The sequence below is a fragment of the Synchytrium microbalum genome (genome assembly GCF_006535985.1).
Source record: "Synchytrium microbalum strain JEL517 chromosome Unknown SmJEL517_scf0013, whole genome shotgun sequence".
Taxonomy (NCBI): Eukaryota; Fungi; Chytridiomycota; class Chytridiomycetes; order Synchytriales; family Synchytriaceae; genus Synchytrium; species Synchytrium microbalum.
Window position 1 is genome coordinate 76,882 of NW_022158362.1, and position 14,319 is coordinate 91,200.

The window sequence follows — 14,319 nt, forward strand, 5'->3', positions numbered from 1 at the left end:
GTGGTTGTACCTAGGCTGTGACCGTCACGTCGTCGAGTATCCTGTGCTGTACGTGTATGACAGCCACAATTTAAGAAAGCATTGGGAGGGCCTTGGGAAGGATGGGATTGGGAATGGATGAGATGGAAATGTTTGGTCGGGATGGCTAGGGCAGGAGTGGTTTGGTGGTTGGAAATGGTTTGGGAATGGATTGTTGGAATTAGTGAATGTTAATGTTGGGAGAAATGGTCTTTGCCCGGCAGCATACGATACAGTCCTTCCTAAGATTAAATCAATGAATACTACTTAGTTCTCTATCCTTGACAAGCATGTTGCGATCAAAACACAAAATAGAACGAGTTTGTTACCTTTTGATCTCTACGAGAATTGCAAGATGCGTAATCCAGATGCCTTCTTAACGTGGCACTTCATACCATCGTGACTCCCTCTTTGTTTCTCTCTCCTCTCTTGGCTGTCTCCTACAGCTCCCTCTTCCTGATTTTGTGACAATAGTGAACACAGCGAAGCACTTGGTGAAAGCCTCCTAAAATCACGTAACTGATCGTTACATTTTACATTTTTTGAATCATCAAGTAAGGCTGGTTTGTTACTTGTGTAAGCCCAATTGCCACAACAAGCTGCTTAGTGGCGAAACTCATGTTGAATTATTGTTGAACCAAATCGACAGCTAGGGTCCGCGTACGTAGAATATCGTTTACTTAAGAGATATGTGTCGTGCCGCGCATATTCTCTCAACCAAACTCTGATTGATGGTCGAGCTTGGCGTCGTCGCTTCGCATTCTCTAAATCCTTCAAACCAAGGATGTCTGAACTCAAGCAAAGGAAGACTCCAACAGCCGAGAAGATCGAAGGCGAATCTTCAAAAGACAAGACTAAGCGACTTAAGAAGCAAGCTGGTCGAGATTCTTCTGCTTTGCTGACCATCTTTCAGGTGCTCATCTTTTGTGTACTTTTGACACTTGCTATCTCCCAGTAAGTCGCAAACATGATATCATATAATCTCAGTACTTTAATACTTGTACCCTGTTATAGTGTCTCCACTAGAACTCCTCTTTTTGGTGTTGAGTTACCAACACTCAATCAAGTCTATCGCAAGTTTGTTCCTGTACGTCAGAGTTGACCTACTTTTGCAAGGAGAAACTCTCGCTTATTGTATTTAATCTCGTAGGCGAAAGGTCGAGTCTTCAAACCAGAAGAATTGAAGCTTTATGATGGATCTGATCCAACCAAACCCATCTATTTGGCAATTGTGGGAAAGGTTTATGATGTCAGTGCTGGCCGAAGGCACTATGGTCCTGACGGTTCCTGTAAGTTCGCAAAACGTGTACAGTTCTCAAGTCGAAGTGTCTGTCAAGCCGCACGACTAATCAACGGTGTCTTTGAACATAGATGCATTCTTTGCAGGACGTGACGCAGGGCGAGCCTACGTAACAGGCTGTTTCCAGACTCATCTCACTCATGATATGCGAGGTTTGAGCGAGGAACAGCTCAAGTCATTGGATACTTGGCAGAACTTCTACAGGGACCATAAGGAGTACTTTTATGTTGGTGAGATTGATTATCCACCGATTGACCCCAATAGCCCAATCCCGCCTCCCTGTACCGATCCTTGATCCTGATAAAACTGATGTATTTTTGATGTTGGGATGATGATGTATTTTAACTTACATACTATACGGTTGTTGCTAAAGTTTACTGTTGAAAGCTGTTTTACATATGAGAGTGATTCTATTACTTCAAGTAACAGAGAGACCGTGTACTGAATGGCAGGCTTTTACTATTTACTTGGCCTAGACAAGAAAAAACCAATGATAATCGTGTTAGTCTGCGGATGGCTTGTGAATTTAAAATCGATCAAAACAGTCAACAAAGCTTACGATACGACTTCTTCGAAGCACTGTCCCTCGTCCTGACTCACGACCAACAACAGGCAAAGGAGGCAGTGCTGGATTCTTTGGAATGCTGCGGACTGAGATCATTGTAGAAGCCATATGTTCATCGTCAAATACACTGACTCCGCTCACACCACCACTACTAACCACAGTACTCATGCTATTACTACTATTGGTACGTGATCTCAATGCTCGAGCTGGTGAGCTGGCTCCTGACGAGTTGACTGATGTCGAAGGTGTCGAGTACCCCGAGCTTGACTTCACAACTTGAACAACGTCACCACTTTCCCCCTTCATTGCTGTGTCTGGTGGTGGACAAGCAAACAATACAAGCAACCTTTCAGCCTCAGTCGTCCAGTGTGGTACACATAAACGATATTCCAACGGCACCTTTCCATCATTCTTATCCACCATTTTACGCCTCACTACATACGAGTCAAAGTACGGACCACCACAAAAAGAGCACTTTTTGGCTGATGCCAAGTAGTGTTTGAGTTCTTCATGCATGACTTCATATATAGGTAGTTGGTTTCGGATTATAACTCGAGCTGCTAGTTCTTTTAATGATGGAGGATTATATGACTTGTCGAGTTCTATATCGGATAGTAGTGGACAGTTGTCGAGTCGTAGCTTTCTCAAATATTTGAGTCGGCCTATTTCGGCTGGAAGTATTGATAGTGGGTTTTCAGACAAGTCGAGATTGACGAGTGTTTTGAGTTGTCCGATTTCTTGTGGTAGAGACTTTAGTTGATTTGATTCGAGCGACAATGTGGTAAGCTTTGCAAGCTCTCCAATTGTAGCAGGAATTGATGTGAGTTGATTATCGGATGCTCGGAATTCTACAAGTTTTGTGAGGTAGCATATAGTATCTGGCAGCGACGTAAGCTTATTTTTGGCAACAGACAATAGCATCAAGTTTCGCATATATCCGATTTCGGGGGGAATGGAGGTCAAGTCGTTGCAGCATCTAAAGAGCAAGTAACATAAGAATTTTTAGAACAACTGCGTTCTCGTGTTTAGCTGACTTGTCGTTCAGCAGCCAAAAGAAAGGAGCCGGAACCGATTCAATCATAAAGGCGATAAAGACTTACAGCTGAAGAGTAGTAGTATTTGATAATAAGCCCATGTTGGCAGATATTTTCACCAGACCTTGAGAGCAGAGACCAATTGTAGCCATGGAAGTGAGTTGACCAAATGTAATAGCTCGTACTCGTTTCCTGACGACTTCCTTTCCCGTCTTTCCAAATCCTTTACGACCGTATGGTTTGCGTAGACTCGAATCACTCGGACCTACAGCAACAGTACCAGCACCGAGTTTTTGCAAGCGAGCGACATCCAAAGCAGCAGCAGCTCCTCGTCTGGCACGGCTAGGTTCTATAGCTATGACGTAACCTTCTTCTTCATCAATAACAACCAAGTCCTCATCAATATCATCATCTCCTCCGTTGGTTATATGTACAACTTCGTGAGCAGCGGTTATTTCGTCGTTTATGGAATGAGTTGGTGAGATTCGATTGTGAGTATGGGATACGGTTGGAAGGGTGGTTGTATTGGCACCAGTAATAATAATGTTGTTGGCTGCTTCTTCAGTGGCAACGGCTGCGGCATGTGCTGTAGGGAAATCCTCTCGAGCATAAGCGAAATGGACATTTGCATACTCCTTTGATATGGTATTGCCCATCCTGGAGTCCTATAGAGAGGTTTCACCGTCCTAAGTAAGCGAACTTGTCAGCTCAGTCGTCACCAAAGTTGATTTGTTCGTTCTTAAAGATTCAAAGCAATTGGGCAAGAAGCAAGCAAAGGAGAGCTGAGGTTAAGCAGCAGATCGAGCTATTACCTTCAACGATGATCCTGTCCTCTCGTCTCCCTGCTTTACTCAAGAACAGCCGTTGAAATTGCTTAAACCTTGATGGAACCAATCAACGAATTTCGTTTTTTCGAACGAGCAGTTTCCGGTCTGTGCAACAATTTTATGGGTGTGAATACGTGCAAACTACCATGCGAATCGTTTTCAGTTGTATTCGCTGCGATACACCAAACGTTAAATAAGATTCCTAAAATGTTTTACGCAAATGCTCGGTTCAATAATGTAGTCTTGTCTCCAATGAGACTTTCCTAATTCAAAATCAAATTGGTTGGCTTCTCTGCGTACTCGTCTTTTGCTTACTGTTGTGTTAAACGTACTAATTGCTTCTCCCTCTCTCCAAGTTTGATCTTGGCCAAAGTGATGTCCTATACAGTTAAATTGCGTTAAATTCCAGCTTTTTCCTTCCTCTGGATCATCGGGGACATATGTCTTACAGGTGGAAGATCTTGATAACTCTTCAGCAGTCTGAGATCACTCTCATAAGCTCTCTGAATTGCATCTAGCTCTCGTTCTAGGTCTTGAACAACTGGAACACGGACAGATTCCTCTTCTTCCGTCCAGTCTCTCTATAATTTCAAGTTAACCCGAGTGATCAACTGTGATTTGAAGAGGGTAAAACATGACCTGTCGTTTTCAGCTTACCTGTAGTTCTTCCAGTCGTTCTGTATACTCTTCAGATTTCTGATGCAAAAGTAATACATTGTGTTCCCATGTTGAGGCTGTCTGCTGCTCAGTATCACGTTTAGATTGATGAGAGCTCGTCCACCTAGTTAAACCGTTGGAAGACGATTGTTTAGTCTCGAAGTTCGAATGTGCATGCGCTCTCGCATGCCTTGTAAGATAGTCCAAATCAGCGTCTAGATTCTTTAAATTCTTTTCCAAGTCACTCCGTAAATGGGACAACCGTGAAATCGATTCTTGTATTGACTCTTCTTCCATCATTAGATTCAATAGGGCAGTTTCATAGCTAATGAAGATGTATATGTGAAGTGCATACACTATCAATTCAGATCTTCCATAGTAGGAATAGAGGGCGTACCTGCCAACTTGGACTTCCGTCAAAGATAGTGAGTTTGCCAATGAAGAAAGCAGCTCGAGGTTTAATTGAGCAGGCTTTGAAAGTTTTGTAGTATTAAATCCAGTACCATTTATGATATTCAGAAGTTTGTCGCCTAAAAGGTTGAATGTGAGCATCCTGTTCAGAGCTGTGGATGTAAACAAGAATGTTGTAGTTACCTGCTGAACGCAATTGCGTAGCGGTATATGATGACGCTTTAAGCATACTTTTGATAGCCCAATACGATTGGATATTGAAATAAGTAAGAGCTCTCTTGATCGTCTACTTGTTGATTGACTGTGTTCTAGATCCAAATGACTGTCCGTTGAATAGTTCCTGGTCGAATTCCTTTCAGCTAGTACTGAATCAGGAATCTTACAAGCCTTTGGTGAGCTATTGCCTGTGTTTTTATTTCTGTGCCTCTGCGAACTGCCGTTCAAGCGAATGGCCAAGTGAAACATACAACAATCAAAGGCCACTGATGAAATTGTATTTTCATTTTTTATGTTGTAGGGAGTTATATTGACTTGACTGATTGTAATTTGAGCTGGTAAATGGTGAGTAGTCCCTCCACTGGAATGCTCGTAGCAGGAATCTACCAACCACACTTTCTGATCGTGGCCGAGACCTCCAGACTGGTTTCAAGCAAACTTCAGCGAAAAAACCCCTCCCTTCAATATGCTCCGTTCACTCCGTTCTGGGATTTTGATTCTTCCATTGATTGTAGATTTTGGACTTTGGGAAAAAATGTTGTGCGGCGACTTAAGACTGCACTATTCGAAACTTCAGGGTGATCAAGCAGTTGTCCGCAGCTTACTTACATCATTTACATAGTGATCGCATCGCTAGACGTCATTCTCGTGGATTGGTTTGAGAGTTTCAAAGCCTTAGTAATCTCGAATTCCTCATTTTTTACGACTCAAAAACCTACAAATCGACATTCAATCTTGAAAATGAAAGTCGAGATCGTACCCGCCGAGGGTGGCTACATAAGAGGCCGTCCTGGGCTTACTAAAGCTTATATCGTTGGATCCGTATTGTTGAAGTCTGAGCATAATGGATCTATGAAATCAGCCATCACTTCGGTGAAGATTACTTTTTCCGGAACAGTAGAGACGTAAGTACTCATGTTCTAGTATCGATCACAGATCATAGGCCGCCTGCTGCCGCTTTGATGGGATGATGCATCGAGATTTCCGTTATCTATTTGACATGTGAAACTAAAGGTTCATACAGTTTAACATTGACTAATCTAATATTTCTTCTTCTGCATCGATTAGTGACATTAATATCTCTGGTAGCGGAAACAATAGCCAAAGTCTAGGCCTAAGGTCCCACAAGTCTCAAAATGCCATAATCTCACTGTCGCAAGAATTGCCCGTTGGATTTGTTGGACACTACAGAAATGTCGAGATCCCATTTGAATTTGAATTGCCTGATGATCCGCTTAACGATGATCGTTGGGTCCTTCCCGTGTCTTGTGGATTTGGTGTGCAAGGTAAGCGACTTTTCATCTTTTATCACATGCTAGCGATCGCATCTAAGCGACGGGAGAGTTCAACTTTAATCACATGCCCGCGATCTCATCTTCTCTTTCATATACAGGTGTCTATAGGTTCGGTGTTAAATACACACTTTCAGCAAAACCAAACTACACTACACCTGCTCTTGCTCGTGTTTCTTCCTCGGGATCTGTTAACTCGCTTGGCTCAATATCATCGTCTATATCGTCATTATCATCATCACCTCTGAACGACAAGCTTCATTTTGGTACCGAAACTGTGCCCGTCGAATTACATTATTATAATCCAGCAATCCTTCTCAAATTAATCCAGTCGTATGACGATGAGGTCCATCACCATTTGCTAGGGCCGTTTCGAGCAGATGTATCTGTATCCTCAACTGTCTTGGGGCGTACTGATCCTATTTTTGTAAAGATGACGTTGACTCCAATTCACGCAGTTGATGCTGCTATTATTCACACTGAGGGTATGTCGTTCGGTCATTTCGACTAGGTTTTATTCACCCTCTGACCTCATATCTTTATTTTCGCACGTAGTATCTTTAAAGGAGTATCATATAGTGAACTCTGGTAAAAGGCGGTATCAAAGCACGAGGCATCTGATTTCATCCACTTTCCCGGACCTTAATAAGGGCGACACTGGGCAACAAACCCTCAGAGCTAAATTATATGTGCCAAGAGATGCTTGCACGTCTGAAGATATACCATTCTCCCCTATGCCGAGTACTGAAGCCTCGTCTGAGGCATCCTCTAGTGTACGCAGCTCAGAAACCGAGTCAATACATAGCAATCATAGCCACTCTACAGTGTCAAGTACCGCTCGAAGGCCCTTCCTGTCATTCAATAGTCATACTGATGATGAAAGTCACCCACTTACAGCACTAGGTATGTTTCGCTTAATGCAGCCTGGTGTCTTTTCCATTGTGGGACCTAGTACACTAACAAAACCTACATTTTCCTCAGGATTTAGTAGCAATTGCTCCTTTGAAGTATCTCATTTTTTAAAGTACACTGTGATGGCTAAGGTATGTCAGATTCCTACACGCATTTCCCCCCTAGTTTCCAACCGTGATGCTAATACTTTCTTACAATCAAGCTCGATAACGTGATTAAAGGATTTTCTTGGGAGTATCCCGTTATGATAAGCTCGGTCAAACAATCTCAGGTCTTTGACTTGTTAGAAAATGACTGTGATTTGATACCGCCGCAGTCTTATGAGAAGGCCTCTGGCAATCTGCTGGCCACCACTCATACCCCAGTATGGCAACAAATGGGTACCAAATGCTGATCGCATTAGTTGTCTAGTCATCTGATATTTATTGCTGCACCGGCAGAATATAGAGCATCTGAACATATAGTAGACAATTAGAAGTGTATACATGAATAGAGGAGGTAGCCAATAGGAACTAGCGTCTGTCGTCGTTGTTTGTCGTGGACGCCATCTGCCCCTTTTCGTGCTCCGCTTTGGGTGATCTAATGACGAACGAGGGATAGAATACGATCTTTAACGCGACACTACACTATGCTTTCGTCTGTACGGTAGTTTGTCGCGAGAAAGACTAGTAGTTTCTGCCTTCCAGTCTTTTTTTTGCAAAAAAGAGTTGGCAGGAAAATTCGCACAGATTTACGAATGAGCAAGCAGAGAAAGACTCAATCTGGCGGCCAGAGCTTCTTACCTAGAGGTTTAGCAGCAGAAGGTGGCATATTGGGAAACAGACAACAAGCCGAACCAAAAATAGCAGACAAAATGGAAGCGACTGCCGAATCACTCCCTCATGCCAATGGAACAAATGGATTGACTAGCAGAGACTATTACTTTGACTCGTATGCACACTTTGGTAGGTCAATCTCTCTTCAATCTTGCTGTACAATTTCGTAAAAGTCGACCTCCATAATTTTTTTTTTTGCTGGCCTCGAAACTTTTTCAAATTTTTTCGCTGATCTTGCCAAGTCATTATGAACTAATTAATGATTAATTTTTATTTTACATTAGGAATCCATGAAGAAATGCTAAAAGATGAAGTCCGAACATGCGCCTATCGCAACGCCATGTATCAAAACACACACTTGTTCAAGGACAAGGTTGTTTTGGATGTGGGTTGTGGAACAGCCATCCTATGCATGTTTGCCGCCAAATCAGGAGCCAAACTAGTCATTGGTGTCGACATGGCCGATATAGTAGATCAAGCTCGTCTCATCGTAGCAGACAATAACTTGTCAGACAAGATTGTCCTCATCAAGGGTAAAATGGAAGAAGTCGTGCTTCCCGTCCCCAAAGTAGACATTATCATCTCCGAATGGATGGGATACTGTCTCTTGTATGAATCCATGTTAAATACCGTATTATATGCCCGTGATCGCTACTTGGCTCCCAATGGTCTCATCTTCCCTGATCAAGCCACCATGTATATCTCTGCTATTGAAGATGGTGAATACAAGGAAGAAAAGATTGGATTCTGGGATAATGTATATGGATTCTCTATGGCTCGTATCAAGGAATTGGCTTTGCGAGAACCCTTGGTGGATACTGTTGATCCCAAGGCTGTAGTCACTGCACCGTCAGCATTTAAACAGATTGATTTATATACAGTTACGCTGGAAGAACTTGCTTTTGAGTCTCCCTTCTCTTTGAGGGCCCTCAGGGATGACTATGTCCATGCATTTGTAGTATACTTTGATATTCGCTTTGGAGCCTGTCACAAACCTCTCCGTTTCTCTACTGGACCTCATGGTAAGCATGATCAGACGCGAAGAAGAAGGACTTCTATTGCTTGCATGTCATCAGGTTTTTTGTGCATCGACACGTCACTCGAGGCTCACTCTCACCCCTTTACAACAGCACCATACACTCATTGGAAGCAAACCGTGTTTTATACTCCAGATTATATGACCGTCAAACAGAATGAAACCATCACAGGCACTTTCAGGTGTTCTCCGAACTCGAAAAATGTTCGTGACTTGGACATTGAAATAGAATATGCCTTCGACGGTGCCTGTGGCCGATCGCAAGGTAAGCATAATTATCGCATGTGCTAAACAAAGTGTACATATTTTGCACGTGTAGAAGCAAGGATGTAATTTTGCTGTTTTTAAAGTAATTTTGCAGTTGATAAGGAATATAAAGGCACGCATTTGCTCGCAATTTTCAATTTTCATCATGGTCCAGTGCTACTAGTTCTGTTTCCTCTCTTGTTGTAGCTCGTAGCAATGCGAGGAGCATTCCAGAAGAACAAACTCCTTTTTCTCGCTGTGTTGGTCCAAAAAAGAATTGACACGTTGACGTCGGGAAAATCACAGTTTTCTAACAACGAACAAAAGGAGAGACGTTGAATCCGCATATAGCAGTGATCAAAACAGTCCCAAGCTTGCTCTAGCGCTCGAGACAGCACAAACTTGTAAGCTTTTTGCTGCAGATGGTTGCATCTGTTTTTTGAATTCTGTGCTTGGAACTCTTAAACTAAACTGTCAAAGCAGTTATAAGCTGGTTGAGTGCTGACAATCTTGCTATTACACTATCTGCAGGACAATGGATACTACTGACGATTCGTTGCTTTCGTCCATAATCAAAGAAGAGGATGGAGTGTTGAAACTTTCCGATCAATTCCTGTATGGAGAGTATGGAAATGCTATGAACAACATGAACATGAATGTCCGAGGAGATACTGAAGAAGCAGGTAGGCATTAAGCTTTTGATTTGAGTTGAATCACGGGCTTGTCAAATCTCAAAGAAACCACATCGAATATGAGGGTGCAACTTTAAACTATACTTCCACTCTCCTTTTAGATGTACCGTTCCTGTTTCAAGTGCCAAGCTCGCCGTCTGAAATGAGTGAACTTACAACATCAACACCACCACCCTTCATGCAAAACATGTTGACGCCACCCAACGATACTTTACTATCTGATTTCAACGAAATACCTCACGTTGAACTACCTCAGCCAAAGAAACGAGGGCCTCGACCTGGTGGTAAACGTAAGAAACTATCGTCTGAAGAAAAGGAAACCAAAGCGCAAGTCAGGTAAGATGCCGTATGTGTGCGTCTTTTCAAATTCGTCAGATTTTTGGTATGAGAAAAGAAAAGGTCTCATGCTAATCAACTCGTTTTTAGGATGCTGAGGAACCGAACTGCTGCTCAAGAGTCTCGCGATAAACGTAAACAGTATTTGGAGGGACTTGAAGATGAGAATCGCAAACTACGACAGCAGAATGCTGACTTGGCTGAACGATTGGTTGAATCTGAGGTAATTGATTGATTCTTCATTCTCTTGTTTTTCTTCTAGGCGACTGAAACAACATCCTCAAACTATAGTCTGAAAAGCAATCATTACGAGCTCAAGTAGAGTTCCTGACTGCTCAAATGGGTGCTCAAATGGGTACTCGACCAATGGCATCAACATCCTTCCATAATAGCCGTAGTGGATCTCCAGCAGTCACCTCGCTATTCAGCAACCTTCTCTTCCCATCTACATCTCAACAACCACAAGTCACGACTAGCACCACATATTCCACTAGCACTAGCACCGTATCATTATCTGACCTTCTGGGCTTCACATCCGCTGACTCCTTGGCTACCTCGCTGGCTTCTCAGCTAAAGCAAACGACGACTACACGAACAACCACCACAGTTACTACAACGGCTCCATCAGCTCAAAAGGATTGGATGTCATATGCATGGTCCTACCTCTTTGACTCCAAGAAACCACGACAATTAACTGCTCCAACACCCGTCGAGCATGTCGAACAGGATATCGTACCAGCTGGTTTATATAGTGCTAAGCTCAACAGCAATAGCGGTGGTACTGAGAATTTGGCACCGGCAGCAGCATCGAAGAGTGCCAAACCCATGGTATTACCTCAATCTATGATGGGTGCATTGAAGCAAAGGCCTTTGATGGGTGTTAAGACGTTCAACCGTCAATAAAGGTGACACTCAGTTAGTCGTGATATCTTTTCTTTGCAGCTCAAACTCAATTATAGTTCAAGTAAAAGCTTGTGTATATAAATCTAGTTGTAACTCTCACGAATGTGTGTAGTCACGGCCTCAATTGTGCTCTTTCTGTGAGTTGGTTGCGAGGACGTTGAAGTACGCGTTGCAAGAGCAGCCCAGCAGAACAAGGCGATACAAGACTACAGTCTACAGAGGATTTTGATCTCGGCAGACAAAATTGGGCCTGAAGTGTACAGTGCCTTCAAATTACGCGTTGAAAGGCCATGGTTGGCAAGATTGGGCAACTTGTGCAAACTGAATCGCCACACGTGCAGAAATCGTCTAGCTTCATTCTCTCGACACGTCTCCCTTATTGATTTCCGCCGGTTTCTCGGCTTGATTTCATTTAGTGAGGCGTTCACTTCTTCCCAAGTTCAAACTTCCGAACCAACTAGCTATAATAAGAGGTAGACCAAACCAGGGACAAGTAAAGAGATGCAGGAGCATGAGAATATCGTATCAGTCACGAGCTAGTGCTGACATCGTCAGGGCTCGTCCTCCAACTGAAGATGTAGCTCAAGAAAGTGAACTTGGTCAGAGGCACGTATTGTACTATGTACTAAGTATCGTACTATATAGCAGTGTGCACCTTGTTCTCGTCGCTCGGCTGTGGAGCCTCATCCGAAGTTTTCGAATACTACCCTGCTGCTCCATATCGTGTGGTCATCACTTTCAACACCACCAACAGCACCAACATCAACATTGACACCACACCTGAATCCAATGACACCTTCAACAATACCAGTAATAATAGTAACAGAAGTAACAATAGTAGTAGTCAAAACATATCCACGGGAAGCCATGATAGCAACAGCATCCTGCCACAAACGAGGTATCGGCATCTGCCTCGGAACACCCTACAGCTCCTAGCTTCCCTCTTACATTCAGCCAAAATAACAATCATAAAGCAGCTACGGAAGGTACTGCCTTGTCGGAGTCATCAAATACCAAGGTCGTAGTAAAAGTTGGAGAAAAGACTGAAGATGCTGCTCATAAAAAAGATATCGTTTCTGAAGTTGAAGCATATAGAACTACTAGCACATAGAAAAGACATACCTGCCTTCGTTCGAAACGTTTTGATGCTTCAACCAAAACCACACGTCGAAATGAAATTGCCGCAAAGCACGGCCCTTGATAGCACCAATGATACATCCACCAAGTAAACATCGATGTCGCGCCCTTAATAGTCGCGAGGAAACGTCTGTCGTCCTAGGCACCATCTTTGTAGTGTGTAATTTCAGTTGATTGGAATTGCGCCAATGAACAAGTTTTTTGACTTGTGCCCTTTTTCGTGCACAGCAGCAAGACGTCCGGAAAACAATCAAGCCACGTTCAGAAACGTTTGAAAGAAGTGCAAATCGCTCTATTAGCCAAACTTGCACCAGTTTTCGCTTAAACAATGTACTCCATTCTACTTTCACACCAAGTGACTACACTTTCATCTTTGCGGTCTGATTTAATACCTACTCATGGCCACTTTGCATCCACGAACCATTTACCTCCCACCGCAAAAAACACCAAATGCACCAGTTTTGAAACTGGTTGACAGTCTATGTAGAGACGAGTCTCAAATTTCGTTCAGCCAGACACCACTGAGCACACGATTTCAGTCCTAGCTGGTGCTCTGCCTCGACAAATCCGACCACATTACGAGACATTGGGCCGAAACTTCTAATAAGCAGGGAGAAAGGAGAGCGAGTTTCCTCAATTTCAGACACGTAGCAAAGAGAACAGGAAGAGGCAGATCCAGCACTGGTGGAGAGGATGATCCTGATCTATTATAACCACATATGATGGAGTTACATGCTTGTGTTGGTTTCAATTTTGATGTCTTTCATTCTGTCAAGTTTGATCCAAGAGATTCGATAAAAACGTACCATACGCGTCAAAGTTATATATTACATCGTGAGTCTCCACGTTTGCAAAGCTGCTCGTCAACACGTCAGACAGTCAGGCGCTTCTCGCTTTTCTCATTTCAGAACCCAACCCTAGGAAGAAACAGGTGTGAGCTTGCAGACACTCGATTGAATACCTTGTGGAGGCATTCCATAGAAGCAAAAGCGACACATTAATCACATTTAAATGACCCGTAAGTCGCAGATTAGTTGTTGCTGCTCTGGAAGATGCTTTTTTCTCTTGAAACAAAACAACATCTTGTTGATGGTCGATCACACGGAAGGAATTGCATAGAAAGAAGGCCATAGCCCGATTTCAAATCCTAGTTTAAATGATTATATCTCTATGGATATTACATTTGCATTAAGAAAAGCACGACGGCCACAAACATTAACACTTTGTTTGTAGGTGGAAACCAACGTGATTTAGCTAGAGCAAAAGCTGAAAAGAAGAAGGCTGACTCTGATAAAGGCAAGCGCTCAGATGGACTAGATTTCAAGTCTGCTAAAGAAAGGTCAGTGTAGTGTAATGTGAAATCGGATGGTGGTGGATCCATGTGGGGTCAAACCTTTATTATTACCATTTAAAGCCGCAAGAATATCTCGTTTGCATGTGCTCACTACTATGCAATTGTACTTTAGGGATGCTGCCATCATGAGGTACAACGAATAAACAAAAAAATCATTTCACCAACAACTTATTCATAATGATGATCCCGGCTGACACCTTCCTTTCCCATGTAGAGACAAACAGTTGGCAAAAGAAAAATTAGCAGCAGAAGCCGCTGCGGCTGGAGCTAGTGGCTCAAAGAAATAATCGTCTGCAACGACGTAGTGAAATTTCTTGTCGATACTCCATACACTCACCAGGAAAAGAGGCAATCAGAACGTAAAAGAATACTAGTGTTTTATTATAAAAAGTCATGTGTGGAAATCAAAATGCATCTGTATTCTCCTTCTTCAACAATCCGTCCATTTCTGTGTGTTTGGATTCTCTTCAATGCCATGACTGGCCTCTCCCTATCTCTAGCTCGCACAGGACTCTCTCCCTACTCAATCCCTATGTAAAATCCACCCAAACCAAAAACCACATCTCTC

The 14,319-nt window shown here is 42.9% G+C and overlaps 5 protein-coding genes across 5 annotated transcripts; 3 read left to right on the forward strand and 2 right to left on the reverse strand.

Moving 5' to 3' along the window:
• Positions 1-802: 802 nt before the first annotated feature.
• SmJEL517_g02804 (uncharacterized protein) lies at positions 803-1,613 on the forward strand (the record flags this gene model as incomplete). The annotated part of the gene is made up of 4 exons (XM_031168732.1): positions 803-972; positions 1,033-1,105; positions 1,169-1,307; positions 1,390-1,613. 4 exons carry the CDS (start codon positions 803-805, stop codon positions 1,611-1,613), a joined length of 606 nt encoding a protein of 201 aa, XP_031025211.1.
• A 168-nt stretch (positions 1,614-1,781) lies between these two features.
• On the reverse strand, positions 1,782-3,573 carry SmJEL517_g02805 (uncharacterized protein; the record flags this gene model as incomplete). The annotated part of the gene is made up of 3 exons (XM_031168733.1): positions 1,782-1,790; positions 1,878-2,859; positions 2,984-3,573. 3 exons carry the CDS (start codon positions 3,571-3,573, stop codon positions 1,782-1,784), a joined length of 1,581 nt encoding a protein of 526 aa, XP_031025210.1.
• Positions 3,574-3,956: 383 nt separating this feature from the next.
• SmJEL517_g02806 (uncharacterized protein) lies at positions 3,957-5,041 on the reverse strand (the record flags this gene model as incomplete). The annotated part of the gene is made up of 6 exons (XM_031168734.1): positions 3,957-4,007; positions 4,077-4,124; positions 4,194-4,325; positions 4,402-4,726; positions 4,799-4,931; positions 4,996-5,041. The coding sequence occupies 6 exons, from the start codon at positions 5,039-5,041 to the stop codon at positions 3,957-3,959; spliced, it is 735 nt and encodes a 244-aa protein (XP_031025213.1).
• A 728-nt stretch (positions 5,042-5,769) lies between these two features.
• On the forward strand, positions 5,770-7,707 carry SmJEL517_g02807 (uncharacterized protein; the record flags this gene model as incomplete). The annotated part of the gene is made up of 7 exons (XM_031168735.1): positions 5,770-5,933; positions 6,097-6,314; positions 6,422-6,805; positions 6,876-7,223; positions 7,302-7,363; positions 7,435-7,596; positions 7,636-7,707. The coding sequence occupies 7 exons, from the start codon at positions 5,770-5,772 to the stop codon at positions 7,705-7,707; spliced, it is 1,410 nt and encodes a 469-aa protein (XP_031025212.1).
• A 261-nt stretch (positions 7,708-7,968) lies between these two features.
• Positions 7,969-11,260, forward strand: SmJEL517_g02808 (uncharacterized protein; the record flags this gene model as incomplete). Its single annotated transcript, XM_031168736.1, has 7 exons — positions 7,969-8,176; positions 8,332-9,069; positions 9,178-9,265; positions 9,861-10,012; positions 10,123-10,357; positions 10,448-10,580; positions 10,649-11,260. The coding sequence occupies 7 exons, from the start codon at positions 7,969-7,971 to the stop codon at positions 11,258-11,260; spliced, it is 2,166 nt and encodes a 721-aa protein (XP_031025215.1).
• Positions 11,261-14,319: the final 3,059 nt, after the last annotated feature.